The sequence below is a fragment of the Echinops telfairi genome, unplaced genomic scaffold (assembly GCF_000313985.2).
Source record: "Echinops telfairi isolate 266 unplaced genomic scaffold, ASM31398v2 ScPeMD7_443;HRSCAF=831, whole genome shotgun sequence".
Classification (NCBI taxonomy): Eukaryota; Metazoa; Chordata; class Mammalia; order Afrosoricida; family Tenrecidae; genus Echinops; species Echinops telfairi.
The window spans coordinates 84786234-84805402 of NW_022104341.1; the positions used below are offsets into that span (position 1 = coordinate 84786234).

The following is a 19169-nucleotide window of genomic DNA, read 5'->3' on the forward strand; positions in this document are numbered from 1 at the left end:
TGCCAGTCAGTCGGACAGGCAGAATGTCACTGAAAGCCGAGACGGCGAACGAGGTCTCCTTCCATTTGGCCACGTTGTCAGGAAACCAGCCTGGAGAAGGACTTGTGCTTGGGAAAGTGGGGGGCGGTGAAACAGAGGCAGGTCCTCGACAAGATGGGGTGGCAGTCGCTGCCACGATGGGCTCAAGCAGAAGGACAATTCTGAGGGTGGCACAAGGCTAGACTCAACGGCACCTAACACAGTAACACAGACAGCACCGCTCTCGGCCTTCTGATAACCAAGCTGCCCTGATATGCTCCCCCCAGTGTAGCTCCCCAACCCTCTGCTGCTTCCGCTCCTGACTGCCGCCCAGCACAGGACCTCCGACTCTCATTCAAGTTCCAAATTGGTTCCTTGATTTCAAATTTTCTTCCTCTTCACCCGACCTACAAACATCCCGGAAGCAACCCTCACACACTGAAGCCTCCTAGCACTCAGGCTTGGACAGACGTTCAAATAAATGCCAATCCAATGTCAACGGACATTGCCCACCCACGACCCAAGTGCAGGGTGCAGGACGTCACCTCTGCTGGTGTCCTGTGCTCCAGCCGAGTGCTCACGGGCTGGACTCACGGCCATGCATGCTCCACCCCCATGCTCCTCCTCCCCACCACCCCAACTCAGCACGAGAGCTATCATTCTGAGGCTGCAAAATAATTCCCAGGACCAAGAGGCTCACACTGCTGCGAGTAAGAGCATTCAGCAAGAGCAAGCTCAGAGAGCTGGAGGTCACAGGCTCGCCGCTCTGAACTACAAGCTCTAAGCCCCAAATGGACCTCTCCTGCCCTCCTACAGCACCTCCATGCCACCCGTCTCAGCCCCTCCACAGACCCCCTGCCCCGGCAGCTCCCTCACCCACACCTCTGCCCAGAGCCGTACCTCCACCAGCTCCCGCTCATTGAAACTTCGGGTGGCACTTTCTTTCTTCTTCGGGCACGGCTCGCCCACGGGGCCCCTGCCATCCCCTTTGGCATAGCTGTGAACAGTGAGAACTCCAGTCTGCCCTTGGGCGCGGCAGGCCAGAGGCTCACTGGTCTCTGAATCAGAAGAGATGGAATCCTGGGAAGAACCAGAGCCCAGGCTGGAAGACGATGGCTTTTTGGAACCTGAGAAGACAAGGCGTGCCCCCACAGAGGCCGGATTCACAGAAAGATCCAAGGCAGCTGCTTCTTGTTCCTCCTCCTCCTCCTCCTCAAGCTTGACATTTTTAAGCTCTTCAAATTTGACATCAGTGGAGTCAGGATAATCTGAAACACACGTGCGCGTGCACACACACATTAGACAGAGCTGACTTCCTCCAGGGAGACAGAGTACAAAGCACATGGCCGAGGAGTGAGACTGGCCTTGACCGCTGGCTCCATCTCTTACAGTCGCTCCGGGGTCTGCTGTGCTGTGAGGACACCCCCACTTCACTCCAGGCTTGCTCAGCAAGATCACGGTGTGCAAACCAGAAGCACAGCTGGGCAGGCGGCAGGTGCTCAGGAAGTGGCAGCTGCCATTTCCTCGCTAACCCACAGGAGCAAACACCCTGACCTGACAAGCCCAGCTGCAGCAGCCTGCGTCCCTGGCGCTCCTGGCCGCCAGCAGGCACAGCTGGGCACTATCAACGCAGAGAGTTCTTCACCGCTGACCCGAGATTGCCAGAAGCTCCCAGCACAGATCCACCCCAACACACCCATCAGTGACTGCGTTATGGGCCGTGTCTCTGACCACTCTCTTTCTTCAAATACAAATGGCTCCTCCAGCCTCCAAGGGTGCAAACTCACAAGGGCAGGTAACCTCGGCGTCACCCCCTCCTGTTTCTCCAGCCTCGCCTCCTGGGAGCACGATGCCGCCCGCCCCCCCCTCCCCACCCCCCAGTTCTGCAGTGATGCTGACGGCGGATCGCCCTGTCTCTCCCCGCTTCTTGTCTGTAACCTCGCACTCCGGACAAGAGCTAACCCCGAGCACGTAGGCTTTAGGTAAGGCTGTAGCACAAAACGCACCAAATCGTCCACCAACCTGGGAAGGCGAGACCATCCTCCACTGGCCGCACGGAGCTATGAGTGGGTCTCACGGGGGCGAGGGCAGCCTGGCACTCCGTCATCTCGTACTGTCCGGAGCTCAGCTCCTCTTTGGGGAAGAGCTCGCTCTGACTCACCTCCTGTGGAATTTCGAGACACACTCGGTGTCTCTTCGTCCCTATCCGGTGCTTGGCGAGGCTGCAAGAAGGAAGTCAGGCAAACCTTGTCAAAGCCACAGACAGGTACTCAACTCCCAGCCACACTCGGCCCCACGGAGGTGGCCAGAGCCGTCAGGCCGCTTCAAGTACCAGCCACACCTCTCCCTGTGTGGCCCGAGCCAGGGGCTCCAACTCTCTAAAAAACCCGAATGCCACTGCCCACCTCCCCCCAGATCTGTTTGAGGATTCAGAAACCGTCTGCCAGGCACTCGGCCAAGAGCTTGCCCGCAATGGTCTGCTTTTCCTCCCCGTAAGGGCTCAGGGATTCTTCTCAGAGATCAGAGTTCCCTGGTTCAAACACAGAAGACACAGGCAGAGGAGTGTCACTGCGTTCTCCTGCCCTTTCAAGCTGCACCCCTGCCACCACACTCTCTCCTCTGAAAGCAACCTGCGAGGTCAGGCCCTCGTGTGGACATGGGACCCCTTGCTCCGGGAGGCAGCGGACCTAAACCGACAGGCGTTAGCACTCCTGGAGAAGAGAGCCAAGGGTGCACTTGGCTGCTTGCGCTCCAAGGATTCTGGTTACCTTCTTCTCGGGTCTCCTTCCTCTCCTCCGGCCTCGACCCTCTCCGTGTCCTCTTCTGGACAGGCATGGGGACCGGCTCTGGAGGGCAAGTCACTCTCCTGCAGAAACTCCGCTGCTTCAGGCGTGGGCAGCGTGTGGTCAATCACTGTGCTGTCCTTCCCGGCTTTCCAAAGTTTGTACCTTTCCGGTTGGAACTTCCTCACAAACACGTCCATGGAGATCTTCACCATATCTTTTCTGCAGGAGCACTGCACGAGCAAAGAGGGGCTACGGATGAGCAGGGCTCTGCCGTCACCTCCTCGGGCAAACGAGGCAGAGCACACACACATACACCCATGCAGACAGTCGGGCTCAGAGGGGGAGGGCATCCTGGTGGCAGAGCCCTCCACCCAGGCAGAGGGGACCTGCACTCAGCCACCTTCACCTTGATGTCTACCCAAGACTAGCTGGTCTACCCGTGGCCTGGGGTCCAGCCCTGTGGCTTGCCGAGACCCAGAGTAAACCCCTAAGCATGTCTCACCAGGAGAAACCTGAGGGGCTCGAGTAAGAAGTGGTACAGTGTGTGGCCCGTAGTTCTGGTGCCGACGGATCCTGGTTCAATTCATCTAGTTGTCCTTCGCTGTTCGTGCTTTCGGGGTCAGAGCTAAGAACTCACCGTCCAGAAGCATCGCTCCTTGGTTTCCTTACGGGTTTAGTTCTCGTATTTAGGCCTTTCGTCCAGTGTTAGCTTTGTCTGTGGTGGGGAGCAGCTTCATTCTTCTGTCTGTGGAAGCCCACTTGTTCTGGCACTTAAAAGGGACTGGTCATTCCCATTCACTGAATGGCTTCGCACCTTGTCAGAAAAATCGCCATAGACGGGCAGGTTCCGGGGAGCCCAGCTATAGGCCCTTGGTCTACATATGTCTTTCCTTATGCCAGGCTGCTTTGGTGACTGAGCTTTATAGTACGTTTTCACATCAGGAGGTATGGGCCCTTCTCCTGTGTTCTTTTTCAAGGTCACTTGGACTAGTCGAGCGTTTGCCATCCCATATAAATGCTGAGTACTGGCTTTTCCTTTGTGGCAAAGGCGGCTGTTTGAATATGCATGGGAAGTGAATCACTTCTTATGTCCCAAACCTGAGCAATTTTTGTAAAACCCTTTATGAGACAAAGTGTGTGTATTTCTGACAACTAATCTTCTGAATGTCAGAAGTGCAAAGAAGCGGCCTGAGAACCCACCAGTAGGCTGCAGAAGGACTGGCCCGACCAGACCTGACTGGTCACGATCTCGGCACTGAAGAAATACAGAAGAACTCACCAGCACAGCTTGTTTGCCATACTCAATCCACCGCCGCGTGGCAAAATTGGTGGATTCGGCGCAGTTGAAGCCATGGTTAAAGCCCGCGTGGTAGCCATAGGGGAACGTGATCATAAATTCTCCAGCCTCTTGGGTCACCTGGAGAAGAGATTGAAGTAATTGTTTCAGGTGGCAGCAAGGCTGCAGAGATGGACTCAGGCGCCCATTTGACTGACGACAGCTTAGGGTCAGAACAAGGCTGACTGACGGGAGGCTGGGTGCCATCTTCCGTAAGATGCACAGGACGAAGGGCAGCAACTCCTCACCACTCTCTCACTGGCCGACATGCCCAGCTACAGCAGTCTTCTACATCGCTCTATATCGTGCTGAGCAGACACCTGGCAGTACCGAGTGTCAAGGCTGGCTGTGATGGGGATGGGTCTGTATCAGCGTGGACAGGCCATGATTCTCAGTAGTACAATTGTTGTGATCATTAATTTGCCAGTAATAATATAGCCATCCTCCCTCCCGTTTTCACACAAAGATCTGGTATTTGCAATCTAAAACGTGCAGATAAGCGAGGAGTGAGTATCCCACTCCAAATTAACATGGTTCAATCATGGGAACCTGCCTCACACCCCTGGGCACCGACTGGGAGGAAATGGGACGCCACTTTCAACCGCTGAGATAAAAACGTCGTTAGACAGTGATTGATATACAATACAGAGTAAGAGAATACCAAGATACCAAAAACAAAAATTCTCTGCAGAACAGAGCCGCAAAAACAGTGGTTTCGGAGGGGAAAAAAGGAAAATGAGCTGATTCCGGGAACCCAAAAGGAAAGTGAATTTTGGGAATGATGAGGGCAACAAATGTATAGATGTGCTTTACACAATTGTATTGTGATGAATTGTATGAGCCCCAATAAATTGATTAAAAACAAAACAAAACAGTGGTTTCTGGGTGAGCCCCGTGCATAAAGTCAGCTTACCTTGTCAAAGGGAATCCCATATTTCTTCAGCATTAAAGGAGAAATCAGGGTCATCTTATGCCTGAGGAAAGCCTCGCAGCTCTGAGCGCTTCCTGGGAAAAAGCCTGTTTAAGTGAAAACGCACTTGGGTTAGTGCTCCACAGTGGAGTGGCCCAGTCACTTCACACCTGGATGGAGGTCTCACCTGGACAAGGAGGAAGGACCACCATGTGATGTTCAAGGACCAGTCCAGCCTCAAATCAATGCTAAGAGTTTACGGACAGCCTCTGGGCTATCTCCCCCCAGGAAACCAAATTCTGTTAGGACAGAGTTTACCCAAGCTCCCTCTCTGCCCTTACATTCAGGCGCTTTCTCCACCCCCTGTGGGCTCACACTCTTGGTAGCTACACGTACACCAGGACCACCCCGACGCTCTTGCTGGGATAGGCTCTCTGCAGGTACGATCAACCTGGCCCAAGTCCACTTACAGGAACCATTCCGTAACATCGTTCAATTCTGACTTTGACATTTGAGTTTGGGGCAGCAAAAACCAGACTCAATGTGACCAATCCACTTGCCCCTGGTCAAAACAAAACTGTGCCAACACACAGTGAATACAAGACAGGAGTGGGGGGCGTTCCCAAGTCGGTCTCTGGACAAAGCTGCAAAAAGGTTCCCGTTGTAACCAGGACTGGGCAGGCTAGCTCATCTTTAGGCTGCCTGCCACCCGAGGATGGCGTGAACACCCACTATTTTCTCATCGTTTAGGAAGAGGAGCCCGCATTCAGAGGAAGGCTTGCTCCTGTCGGTGGTGGAGGAAAGTCCTTGTCTCCCGAGAGCATCTTCCTGCGGCTTGGCTTCTCTTTCGACCACCACTTTCTCCCAAAAGGGATGGACTCTATCTAAGCAAACCCTTGACTAACATAACAAAGGGACCACAAGCACAGGCAGCGCCATGTGGGGTGGCAGCAGGGCTACACCGCTCAAGCCCGAAGGCCTGGGAAGACACAGGACCACATCTGAGAGCTCAGCATGCAGCTCCAGGATCTGGGCCATGTCCAGAGAAGACACAGTACCTTTGGCAAGGCGCTCCAACCGCTTCCCATGTTCGGGGGGAACAGAGTACCTGCAAGCACAGATTGGGCGGTCTGAGCAAGGACAGGCACAGGCTTGCTCCAACTCTCAAGATAAGAAGGGTTACCAGAGAGTTCAGTGTCCCCCCCAGACACAAGGAGGAAGTTTGGTGAGGTGCCATGGGAGATGTCTGGGCAGAGCAGTGAGAAGCCTAACTGCCTTTAATATGTGTATTTGAGTCACTCAACAAGACATTTACTGAACATCTACCAGGAGCCTAGGTTTATGGTAGTTTACGGCTCGCGCTGAGCATTTCTATAAAGTTATTTAAGAGGAGGACAGCATTACAAAAACTCACTACTTTGTAACTTGTTCCCGGCACTGCTGAGAGACCGCACCGCACCGAGGCAGAGGTGAGGGAACGGGAAACAAAAGGGAGCTGGGGTGAGGCCTTTAAGAAAGCCTCCCCCTCATGAACCACTCACTAGCCATTCTATTCTTAGAACTGCTCATCCTAAGAAAACACAAACTTTTAAAAGACTCTCAGATTAAATGTTTGCAGAGCTATTAAACTTCACACCTCGAAACTCACAGTATCTCTATCCTGACCTTTACATCTACTCCAAAGACCACTCCCCAATAAAACAAAGGATTTTCCATCCCAAACCGCGTCATCATGGTGGGGGGCGGGGGCCGCAGGAGGAGAGTTCAGGGAAATGCTTGCCCATTTCAGGGGACAAGCTCAAAGGGGACACCAGGTAACGGGGAAGCCTGCTCAAGCTGAGGGTGGGGATTCAGCTTCAGGGAATGTGGGGGTAGACACTGGGGTAAGGACAAAAGTTCCGTTGACAGGGCCAGGACGTCTAGCCCTCTAAGGTAGACGGTCCCACGGGGTCTCCCCTGTCCAAGAGGGACTGCCCCTGAAGCAGCATTTGAAGGCAGGGCGGAGTTTCTGTGACTCCCCACAGCCGGGTTGGGGGGGGTCCGGTCCCTAAACCACTGTGCACTCTCCTCGCCGCCCCCCCCCAACATGATGCTGTGTCCTCTTGGTCTTTGGCCCCCTGGCTTGGCGCTGCCTTTCCTCCATGTACCAAAGAGGTGCCTACAGTCTCCCTCTGACCCCCTCCCAATTCCAACCAGCCCATGCCTCCTGTTGTCAGTCTCCACTCTGCGGTCACTCTCAGCCCAGCCCTACCCCTGGCCGTGTCTGTCAGACCTGTTCTCTGCAGCACCTCTGCGGAAACGCGGAGCCCAGCAGGTGGAGCAGCCCAGGAGAGAGTGAATCGGGCTCCCCACTACCCGCACCGTGCTGAGAGCAAGGCAGATGCTGGGCAGTCTGCTCTCCCCTGTGCTGAGTGCCCACTGCTTTCGCCAAATGAGACCACTGCCCCGAGGAAGTGAAAGGCACTTGCCATCTGACCCCCTGACCCCGGCCTTGAGAGCTGCTGGCCTCTAAGAAATGCTGGTGGCCTGTTCCCAGAAAGCAGAAAGGGGGGGTGGGGGCCGTGGGGACCAGCCCCTGGGGCTCTCAGGACTCGGCCTCCGCCTGTCATCTTCTCACACTGAGTCAGTCCACCTTGGGCTGCCACGGCAGGTGTGCTGACCCACCAGCGGTGTGCCCCTGGGAGGGCTTCCAGCCTCAGCAACTCGAGGGGCCCTTCTACTCTCGGGTGGCCCTGCTACTCAAAAGCAGAACTGGGCACCAGAGCACCAGCCGCATTTCCTCGTGTAAGAAGTGGGAGAGGCGAGGGCCAGGCCCCCAGCCGAAGGGGCATGGAACAGGTCTCCGGGTGACGGCCCTGCCCATCGGAGAGACAGGCCCGGGGCCAAGGCTGACTGGCCTTACCAGGACTTGGGCTCTCCGAAGTGCAGGTAGTTGATGCTGTAGAGGTCCATGTCCTCCGTGTGCCAGGCGAAGGACGTCTTCCACATGCCGAAGTACAGGTAGGGGGTGTTCACGCCCTCGATGGTGATGCCGCTCTCCTTCTCCACCAGGTCCAGGATGGTTCTCAGCCGGCCAATGTTCCACTCGTCCACGTGCTGCAAGGGAAATGACAGGCCGTGGCAGGCGACGTGGGATATGAACGAACGGAGGCGCTGGGCCTGCGAGCCCGAGTCGGGCACAGGGAAGCAGTGAGACTTCTAGCAAAGCTGAGGAAAACTGCCCAGCACCCTGGGCACAGGGACCACAGCCCCCTCCCGCCCTTTCTGCAGCCACCATGGAGCTAGAGGCAAGTACCACCTGGTGGGCCGTACCAGTGAAGGGGCGATGCTCAGGTCTCCACAGTGCCTGTTCTAGACGCCAGGAGGAACTTTTTGAATTGAAGAAATTTAAACCAATACAGGCAAACAGTCTTGCACTATAAAAATTGCACAACAGAAGGCTTATCTATACTAATTATGCAGCTTTGCTGGCCCCAATCTCCACTGGTCAGTGGCATTTAAAGTCCACAAGGTTATCCAAAACCTTTTCGTGATTGTTAAGTACACTCTGAATAATTTGCCCCATTGCTGGTGGCACACAGGGTTATGCATTAGACTGCTCAGCACAAGGTCAGCAGTTCGCTACCACTCCAAGGGAGAACGATGAGGCTTACGCTCTTCCCATGAAGACTTGTGGTCTCAGGCCTCCCCCGCCTCCCCCCCTACACACACACAGGTCTACATTCTCCTGTGGGCAGAACTAGGTGAGGTGGGGGGGACCGGGTGGCCCTGGGTTTGGTTTGGGAGGTGTCGTTTGTACACGTCCCACTGAGATCCTGAAAACACCCTTCTGGTGCGCATCTGCCAATCTGAACTTCCAGAAACTTGGAACGCACCTTTAATGCCTTCTTCCTCATTAGTTACAAAACACGAAAACCAACTGAGGAGTCATTCCTGAAATGACCTGGAAATGTCTAGTCACCCCAAGGCAGTCAATCCCAAATAGTCCCCTCTTTTCCCTTTTTTTTTCCTTTTCCCACTTTTAAGACAACTCCTTATGCCAAAAGGTACGGTGCATTCCAAAGGAATACAATGCTTAAAAATAGCTTTTGTTACCAAATCCTGAGGGATTCTGAAACTCCCAATCTGTTTCTCTCCCTCGGTATGTATCCTTTCATGAGATTAGTCAGTGATCTGTTTCCTTGCAGAACCACATGGTCTCTCCCGGCAGCATTTCATTTTCCGTGGGAGCCCACCCTCTCAAGAACTCAGCAGCTCCCACCCACAGATTATGCTAACTGCCCTGGGAAGAACCCCACATCGTTCAACTCGCATGCAGAGTGGGAGGAAGAGAATCCAGTCACATGTGAAAATACCCCCAATTAGGGCACAGAGAGCGGTCTGTCAGCTGCTGCTGGTGGATCATTCAGCTGTTCGTCCACACATTCCCCATTTTCAGGAGCCTACTATGTGCTGGCCTTTAGAAAGCTGGTTTTCCCGAGCAGGATGCTGTCCAGAGGGCTCCCGGGGAGTCTCACCTTTTCATAGAGAGTCCCATTCACATCTGCTCCATAGATTGGGGGATTAAATGTGAGGTTTTTCCAGTATTTCCGTTCAAGCTCTTCAAACTCACTATAGCGTGGGGTACAGTACCTTTCAAAAAGGAAAAATAAAAAAGTGTGAGCCACTAAGAGGGGACTAGCTATCCAATACACACGCGCAGTGCTAAGACACTATCAATCCACGGGAAGACTTATCTAATGTTGACCTACTGCATGAGCCCTCTTCAAGGTACTGAAAAGCAAAGATGCTACTTTAAGGACTAAAGTGTGCTTGCCTCAAGCCAAGGTACTTTCAATGGCCTCGTGCATGAGAGAGCTGAACAACGTGTAAGGCAGGCCCGAGCAGAGCAATGCGTGTGCACGATGAGGGTGCTGCCTACAGCCAGCTCCTCCTCTCAGCACCCAGGCAGTGATGCTGCCTAGCGACCCTGGTGGGTTCCCCAGATGGTAAGTGGAACTGCAGCCGGCAGCCCAACGGGAACGCCTGCACCCCAGGGCTCCTCCCGCCCCAACTGTTGATGAATGGCGGTGCCGGCGAAGAGCACCGAGAATGTGGATGCCAAAGGAGCAGACCGTCTGTCTCGGACAGCACAGCCCAGCCAGAGTGCTCCGTGCGTGCCGGCGCTCCGCCTCACGTGCCGCACATGTCAGGAGAGACCGACGCCTGGAGAAGAAGAGTGCTGGATTACAGTGCAGGGCAGCCATGAAGAGGGAGCCCCTCAACAGCACGGACGGACAGGGCTGCAGCAGTTCAAGCACAAGGGCCAGTGTGAGGCCGGCGTGCCAGGCTGAGTCGAAACCTACTCGATGGCGTCTAGGAGCAACAAGCTACCTAAGCAAGTCCCTGATGTCCCTGCCCGCACTCTGGCCTGAGGATCGAGGGTCCTCAGAGGTGAGCTCGCCTTCCGTGAGAAATGTCGTCATATCCTAAACGCTCTAAAACAAACCAACCTCACCGTTACATTACGTCACTGCAGATTCACAGCAAGCCCCATATGGGTGCCTGAGACCACAGCTGTTCACGGAGTAGAAAGCCCAGTCTGTCTTCTGCAGCGCTGCTGTGGATCTCAACCCAACGTGTAAGCACTACACGACCAGGGCTCTCTCTAAAGAGAGGGCTAGATTCAGGAGTTGGACAATAAGTGAGCAACAAGAACCACGGGCCCTATAATATCCACCAAACCAAACACAAACCCACTGCCATGGGGTCCATTCTGACTCAGAGTGACCCCAGAGGGCAGAGGGGAACTGCCTCAGTGGGTTTCCAAGATTCCTGTGAGTCTTTATCGGAGTAGAACGCCTCATCTTGTGCCCAACACACCATGGGAACCCCTATGGTTCCTGGGCTCTTACAACACCCCAAGTCAGCCAGCATGCAAGAAGCTGAGGCTGGCTCCAAAGGGGCTCACTCCTAAGTTCAACTTCCTGCCAGCACCCTATGCAGGTGGCTAACACGCAACTGATAACTCCGCCTGAAGATAGTCAATAGTCCTCAAAGTGAAAAACAAATCTGTACAAATCAAATGCTGCATTTGAGGAGCTCTAAATTACATAAAAATAAAACATGCAGACATCTCCCATGTCCAACCGATCTGCTTTATACATCTGGATTTGTAACCAGCTACTGGGTTTTATTAAGGCTGGTAGGAACTGCAGAGAGTAAGCATGGACAAGAATGTTACAGCTCAGAGCGCAGGGACAAGACACAGCATGGGTAGGTTTAAAAGGAAAAGAGGGATCTTGAGAGAAGGCAAAAGCTAGTCTATGCTGGTAAGAGGAGCAGGCAAGCAGGGGGACCCAGGACCATGCTAAGGACCCCGGGATAAACAGAAACAGACACAGACAGATGCACTGCACACACAGAAGACGCAGCAAGAAGGGCCCGCCTGCCTGCGCTTTCCCATCGGCTCTCAGGCTGGACAGCAGGGAGGGCAGCAATACAGATCTCTCAGAGAACCGGTTATCAGTCAGAGGGCATCTGGAGCAGAACGGTGGTTCAGACAACAGGACAGCAAGCACAGACCAAAAACCGGAAAAGGCAAAGACCAGATGAGAGAGGTGACCCAGTCCTGGGCGGGAAGACTGGCAGGCTGGGCTCACAGTGGGCAAGGGCCAGGGCAGAACTTGCCGGAAAGGCTAAGGAAGATCCAGACACGCACAGACCAAAAAGGCTCCGGTAAGGCAGCAAGGGAGAAGGGCGGCAGCCACATGGCAACTCAAGGCGGAGTGACATAAGAAAGAAGATTCAACAAAGGGATCAAGTAGGAGCCCACAGAGCAGGGTAAAGGAAACGCAAAACTCAATTCTCTGTGGATCTGCATGACGGTTATGAGTGAAATATTACAAGTGGCAAAGAAAGACAACTGAACTCCACGGGCCTGAACAGAGGGGTTTCTAAGGCAATGGAAGATGGGCTGTGAACAGCACCAGTTTGGTCGCGGACATGCACTTTGTTAGCATACAAACGAACAGCATCTAACTGGGTCCTGAGGCATCTGCGTGTGATTAAAGACAGCAGGGTTCCATGAGAAGAGATGAACTGAAAGTGCAGCCACATGTCATCGACAGGTATGGATACATCTGGCCCTCTGAGCCAGCGCCCAACTATCTCCTCGGCCAATCAGCCACTTTCCAAAAACAATCTTCCTTTGGCTAGAAAAGCAGCAGAGTAACGTTGCACTGAGAACATGAACAACAGGCCTAGACTGTGCCCGTGCTGACAGAAAGAAGTGCTCCCATGAAAAGATAAAGGGAGGAGACTTAGAACTGGGGACACTTTCTTCCGGACGGTCGCAGCTGTGACGGCTGGGTCCCAGATGCTCTGCTGGGTGAAGGGAGCGGCACGTCCTCACTCACTTATCACTGTTGGCGAGCTTGCGGAACTCCCGGACCGTCGTGGCCTTCTTCTGTATGTTGTACTGGGTGAAGAGGCCAGACTGCCCCGTCACCAGCTGCTGGATGGGGGCGGGGATGACCAGGTCGTCAATGTCGTCGTAGGAGGCTCTTGGCTTCCACTCCTTTGGAGGGACCACCTGTAGGGACGTACGGGACAAACGGAGCCATCAGAAACCTGCAAGGTGTCCGTCCGACAAGTGGGTCAGCTGCCACCCGACCTGCCAGGCAAGTGTTCTAGTCAGTCCAATCACACTGCGAGGACTGCACTAATCCCAGTCCAATCCAGCCACTAACAATGACCTCTGGTCCTACTTATTTCTCAAGCCTCAGTACACTCACCTGGCCACCAAATAAGGAAGTTAAAGAGCTGATACCCTCCCAATCTAATTGCGGGAATCTTAAAAAAAAAAAATTGCCCGTAGTATGAATGTACCAAAGCTTTTATATCCATTACTCTATCATTGGGGTTTTTTGTTATTTCTGTGTTTTTTTTTTATTATGGAAATTGCTGCAATAAACACAGGTGTGCACATTAAAAAAATTGACTTAGCTCTGCTTTTAGAGTTGGGAGTGACATTTCACAATGTCAACCTTCTGGTGGTGTTGTGGGTTACGAGTTGGACTGCAAACCATAAGGTTAGTGGTTCTAAACCATCAGCGACCATTCAGGAGAAAGACGAAGCTTTCTGCATCCATACAGTTAGGGTCTCAGAAACGCATGGGGGCACTTCAACCCCGTGGCTGACTCGGTGCCGGTGAGGAAGAGCTTGATTTTCACCCGTGTAAATGTATACTCTATTCAAACGATAACAATAGTAAGTTAACAAGATAATCAACAACAAAAATGGTGGGGGAAAGAGAGAAGATGAGTTGGGTAATTGACCTCAACTACAAAAAGAAACACATGTATTTTTTTAAAAAGGAAAAAATGGGAATAGCCACTGAAATACCCCATTCTAAAGGGGAAAACCCCCCAATATCTTAAAGGTGTCATTTGTGTGAGTGGACAGAAATGTATAGAAAGAGAGTACCCTTTCCTTTGTATCTCTCAGAATTGCTCACATGTAGCGGAATACTTTCGTAGTGACGAAGTCGAACCCCCCTCCCCAAAGAATGTTATGGGAAGACAACAGCCCCCCCACTCCCCCCCAACCCCCAGTTCTCCTACTTCTCCCATCGACTCGCCCGCAGCAACAGTGTCGGCACAGAGCTGCCAGGATGGAACTCAGGCCTAAGTGGAGAAGCCAACATCCAAGGACGGGTCTGCAGCTTCACAATCACCCCGCTTCCTTTAGTTCTCATTCCAAAAAATAACTCATGCCACAAAAGACAATGCAGTTCAACAGTCTCCTCCTGCAGGGCTCAGGATGTCAAGTGTCTGGAGGGTCCTTCCAGAAATGCAAATTACAAATAGATTTAACTCAGAGAAAAGATGAACCTCACTCACAGGTGACTAAAAGAGTTCTGTGAGAAACCAACGACAAATGATAAGGGCAAGAACACCTAAGTGTGACATTGCCCACACGGGCCAGTGTTCTCCACATGGAACGTCAAGTTATGAGAGGTCTCAAAGACTGGAATCCAAGCAGGGGACTTCCGATGGCCTATGTGCTCCGTGGAAGAATTTTTTTTAAAAACCCACTAGTGCACCCAACTCCACTAGGAGGACTGAGACACCCAGCACCTGTCCTGGGGACACTGGCCTCTGCCTTCCCTTTTTGAAGTTTCTAATCAGCTCTCCTTCGACTTAAAAGGAGTGATTCTTCAGATGTTAGCAAAAGGAAATTAACTTATGAACAGGGCTGCCTGTGCTCCTGGCTCTACTGGCCTTTCAGTAGGACCCAGTTCTCCTGGCCTCCACCTAGGAAGAAGTCTTACTCCTGGCTGCTGGCCTTGGAAGCCAGGCTGACCAACCCCAACCCCACTCTTACCTTGGCCAGCCCAGCCCGATGAGCTCCTTGGGATTCGATGTAAGCAATGTACCGACTGAAGTTCCGGAACTCCTCCATGGTCGGATAAAAGGTCATGATCCGAGCGCTGGGATTCAGGGGTTCTGATTCGCAGGCCATTTTCCGTTTGGGGGCCACTTGGATCAGACGAAATCTAAAGAAATATAATAAGAGTTTAAAAAAACCTATGAAGCACCCAAAGTGAATGTTGGGGGGCATCAATGCTGAAAATGGCGAAAAAGGGAAGAGAAACTCCAAAGAAAGCAGCACCAGGACCCCCCAACCAGAATCTGCCTCTGGGGCAGTTCCTGAAGGGCCACTGCCAGAAACAGGCTCCGGCCAACTAAAAGAATCCCATGTTGAGGAGCTGGTACCAAGGGCTCAAGCAGAAGGCAAGGGTTCTGACAATGATGAGGGCAACAAAGGTAAAAATGTGCTTGACACAATGGATGGTGATGAGTTGTACCCCAATAAAATGATTAATAATTTAAAAAATCCAATGTATCAAAACTGCATGTATCCAAATCTCATTTACACGGAGACATTGTTTCAGCCATGAAAGGGGGAACTATATTCGCTGGTTGGTCCTATCTAACTAACAACCCGCCTGCCTGCCACAAGTAGTTTTTGCCTTCTTCTTTTCCGGTGACTCTTTAGCCCCACCTTGTAGATCCCTTCTCTGATAAGGAACACAAAATGCAACCAAACTTTAAAACCCACCTCTGGGGGCCCTTCAGGAGGGGTTTCCAAACAGGCTTCCAGATCCTTAGGAAAAGTTACTTGGTTACAAGTTTGCAAAGTTTGAATGGGGCTTTGCTATGAATGGCGTGCACTGAAATTTCTAATACTAAAGTTAAATTGTTGCCACAGCTTAGTCAAAATGCCACTTCAGCAGGACTTCAAGAAGTCCAGCGAGAGAGCAGTTTAACTGCACTGTACCCAGAACCCAAAATGGGCAAAATTTAAACAGGTAATAAACTGGTAATGCAGGGCAAACTTGCTGACTGCATAAGATGAAAGAAATAGTTTGTTTTGCTTTTAGATGAGGCATCCTCTGGCAACCCAGAGACCATCTCAACAGAAAATGGACAAAGCACAGGCTAAACAGTGCCAATCTAGCAGCAAAACCACCGTGCCTTGCCAAGGGTCCAGTGATCTGGGCCCCAAAGCCAAGCCAGCCCAGTCCCAAGAGTCCCCCAGTGAGCTCAGAGCGCAGGAAACTGCTCCCAACCTGCTATAAATCTCTAAGACAAAACAAATGAACTATCTCAGAGTGTTCCTGGCCAGGCTCTCTCCCCATACCCGCTGCAAACTTTGCAAGGCAGGTATGTGCCCGTTTTACATATCAGGAAGTAGGACTTCAGACCTGAAATGCTCCCTTTGCCCCTCCCACTAGCAAATGCTGCCTGCGTCCCATTCGCCGCCTGGACTACAATCTTTGCAGGAACAGATGCAAGTGCAGAGGAACCTGAAGTTTATTGCATTTTCAAGATGTCTTAAAAAAAATTTTTTAACTCTAAAAGCAGATCTCTTTTGTTAATAAAAACAGAGTTGTGCGATCACAGCCTGGTCCCACCCAAGAGCACCGGGTGCCCGGGACCCTACCCTAGTCATCTTTTGTGCCACCAATCTAAAACAATGCCCGGCACCGCAGGCGCCAAGAAGCCGTAGAATAAGTGATCCTTTTCACCCTCACCTCACTTGCTCAACACCTTTCTTCCACCCAAGCATTCCCTTCCCCCATCTACTCCCTGGGGGGAGCGCCCACAGCCTGACACCTTCCCTCCCGCAGCCTGTAACAAAGCGTGATGGTTCAGCAGCAGCACCAGCTCGGGAGTTACGCTGGCCACTGATCTCGGCTCTGCTATTCAGTAGCTGTGTGACCTTGGCAGTGAGAGTCGCCTGGGCTTGTTTCCCCACCCGTAAAATGGGGACCCCAACCCCCTGCCCGGCAGGGTGGCTGTGATTAAGCCAGATGATGATGCAAGCGACACGCTAAGCCCTAGGCCCGGGACTTAGGCTCCCTAGAAAGGCAGCAGCTGCCATCAAGAGTTCGCACCCCCGTCCGCCCCCCGCGGCCGCCCCGCGAGCGTCGCTCCCAGGGTTACTCCCCCCTCCCCACGCGCAAGGTCCTCCAGCCTCACCGAAGACGCGTCCGGCCCCTCCCGGCCCCGCCGTTTGGGCGAGTGAGGCCGGGGCGCAGGAAGCAGAAAATAAGTCCCGGCAGACCCGCCCCTCCCAGACGCCCATTGGCCAGAAGAGATTAAAAAGGGCCAATCTCAGGAGCCATCCTGGAAGCTCCTGTCTCCCATTGACCGAGAACCGTGTCAATCACTCAGCGTTGCCAGGGCCCTCGCCCCTCCCCCCACCGGGGCTCACCGTCACGCCTACTGCAGGACCGCAAACTCCCGCGGCTCGCCGCCAAAGCCCACCCGCCCGGCAGGCCCTCGGTCCAACTTAGCCGATCCTATGTTCGGGCTTTTTTCTCCCCAGCCGGCGAAGAAGGCAGCTCCGCCTCCTCTAAAGTCGGCCTCTGCGCAGCCGCGCAGCTCCCCCGGAGAGGACCAATCCGAGGGCCGCCATAAAACCTCAAGCCACCAATCAAGCGCTCTGCATCCGCCTCAAAGGCCGGAATCATCATCGCCTCAGCCAATGAGCGCCGGCTCGGGCTGTTGCCAGGAGGAAACGCTGTACTAAGGGAGACCAAGTCGCTGAGCCCCGCGGCTGAACTGCGGAGTGGGCCAATCATCGCCAAGCTCCTGGCCATCCATAACTAATCCGCATTGAAAGAAGACGAGTTCTTAGAAATGGGATGGCCCGGGTAGGTGGGTATAGGCGGTGAGATGATTGTAGAATAGCTTTGAGCGAAAGGGCGGGGCAAAGTCTTTAGGGAGTGAACTGGACCCTTGCCTTGTTTGGAAGAATGATAAGGATTATTAAGGGCTGCTACCGAAGGCAGGGACTTACGAATAGAGCGGTCAACTTGCCTGCCCGGGTCTGTCTTGGTTTCCTGGGGACGCCCTGACTCCCCAGCACACTTGGACGGTTGGTCACCCTACTTCCTGAGGACAATTAGGAACCATTCCTGGAGGGGAGGGAGCCCTGCAGGTCATTAGAACAGGCCCTAAGGGTAAGTAGTGTCCTTAGAGTAATTAGCAGCAGGTCCTCAGTGAACACGAACTGGGTGGGGGTCATTAGGAGCAGCTCTTGGGAAGGGGGATCCTGGGAGTTCTAATAACTCTAATAGGTACTTCTGGAGGGCGAGGGGTGCCGAGAAGTCATTAGGAGTAGTTCCTGAGGGGTCCTGAGCCCCTTAAGGGGATTCTTGATTGTCAAGATTGGTTACGATGGAGGCATTCACCCTCCTGGGTCAAATAAGAAAATAGGATAGCCTCCCCCACCAGTGTCATCAAGTAACAGACTACACAATGACAGATGGATGAGCAATGGTGTCCTCCGATGGAAATTGCTACCAGTCAGACAGGTGTTCAAGCCAGGTGACTCCTCTAAGCCTGGATTTTCCCATCAATACAATGGAAAAATAATACCTACCTTTCAGAAGTGTTCTGAAAATGAAAACTAAGGTACATTGACGACAAGGATGGCATTACCTAGAATGGCATGAACTTAGACCATTTGTGATCTATCCCCTGGAACTGAGCACATTGCTTCCTGGGGAGGAAAGAAAATCAGAGTTCTCTGTTTTTTTAAATACAGGGGAATGACTGTCTGGTGGGCAATCACAATGATTATAGGGTCTTCCTTTATCCATAGTAAGGTAATAGATGATAATAGTGTGTACTGAGTAGCTCACAAAATTGTTAAGAGTCGAACTTGGGGGATATAAAATGAAGGAAATCACCCCAAATGCCACAGAATTATCTCTTCCTTCCTGGCTAAAAGTGGACACAGTTGCCAGCACTGCTGCTACTCCTTCATGAACTTGATCTTGCTACATTTGCCACTTCTGCCGAGAGGATCTTCCAAGGTCTCTGCTACTTTGTAGCACTAATTTCCAACCATGCACATGATAAGTAGCACTAGTTTCCAACTGAGCCCATGATAGGCATAGCTACATCAACTCCTCTTGGCTTCTTCTCCCCTCCACTCCCCCATCCTGTTTCATTTCTCTGACGAGTTTAATCTCCATTTCCTTTTCAGGCACCTCTTTCTCTTCACACCCCTTAATTGATGACATTTCAAGTCAAAACTGTGGTTACCTTTGAATAGGGGCAGACGATGGATGAAGGGACACAGGAAGGGCTTGATCCAGATGGGAGCTGTTACCCTGGTGTGTTCACCTTGTACATTTTAATTGAGTTGTATATGTATACATTGTATTTAACAATTACTGTGCAAGTTATACCTTCATTTAGAAAAAACAAACAAACAAACATGTTTTCTTCTCTCTCAGCCCACCTCTCCTTGGGTGCTTCTGACCACTCAACAACTCGCTGGCCTTTTGAGGGCAACTTAGGTGCTTTATTCCTCTGTTTTCTCCCAGCTGAAATTGAAGATGGCTCCAAGCAAGATGAAATCTTTGACAACCTCAATCTTTTCTCTGTTTATCATGATGTTACCCATTTGTCCATTTCTGAGGATTTGGATTTTCTCCACATTGAGTTTTAATGCATACTGCGAGCTGTAATCTTTGGTCGATCTCCATCAGCAAGTGCTTCCAGACCTCTTAATTTTCAGCACACAGGGGTGTGTCATCTGTATATTTTTGGTTGT

The 19169-nt window shown here is 52.4% G+C and overlaps 1 protein-coding gene across 3 annotated transcripts in view; it reads right to left on the reverse strand.

The window, feature by feature from the left end:
• KDM4A (lysine demethylase 4A) overlaps nucleotides 1-16903 on the reverse strand; it is a 35969-nt gene extending 19066 nt beyond the window's left edge. For 2 of the 3 annotated variants that reach the window (XM_004699497.2, XM_045291895.1), the window contains exons 1-11: nucleotides 16815-16903; nucleotides 14418-14589; nucleotides 12448-12623; nucleotides 9568-9682; nucleotides 7953-8146; nucleotides 6109-6158; nucleotides 5054-5157; nucleotides 4084-4221; nucleotides 2787-3034; nucleotides 2041-2240; nucleotides 919-1286 (exon numbers count right to left, since the gene is read on the reverse strand). In XM_004699497.2, coding sequence (XP_004699554.1) covers nucleotides 919-1286; nucleotides 2041-2240; nucleotides 2787-3034; nucleotides 4084-4221; nucleotides 5054-5157; nucleotides 6109-6158; nucleotides 7953-8146; nucleotides 9568-9682; nucleotides 12448-12623; nucleotides 14418-14555 — 1731 coding nt within the window. In that variant the 5' untranslated portion in view covers nucleotides 14556-14589; nucleotides 16815-16903. Of the gene's footprint in view, nucleotides 1-918; nucleotides 1287-2040; nucleotides 2241-2786; nucleotides 3035-4083; nucleotides 4222-5053; nucleotides 5158-6108; nucleotides 6159-7952; nucleotides 8147-9567; nucleotides 9683-12447; nucleotides 12624-14417; nucleotides 14590-16579; nucleotides 16654-16814 lie in introns of those variants that run through there. The other variant, XM_045291896.1, reaches the window with a different exon arrangement.
• Nucleotides 16904-19169: the final 2266 nt, after the last annotated feature.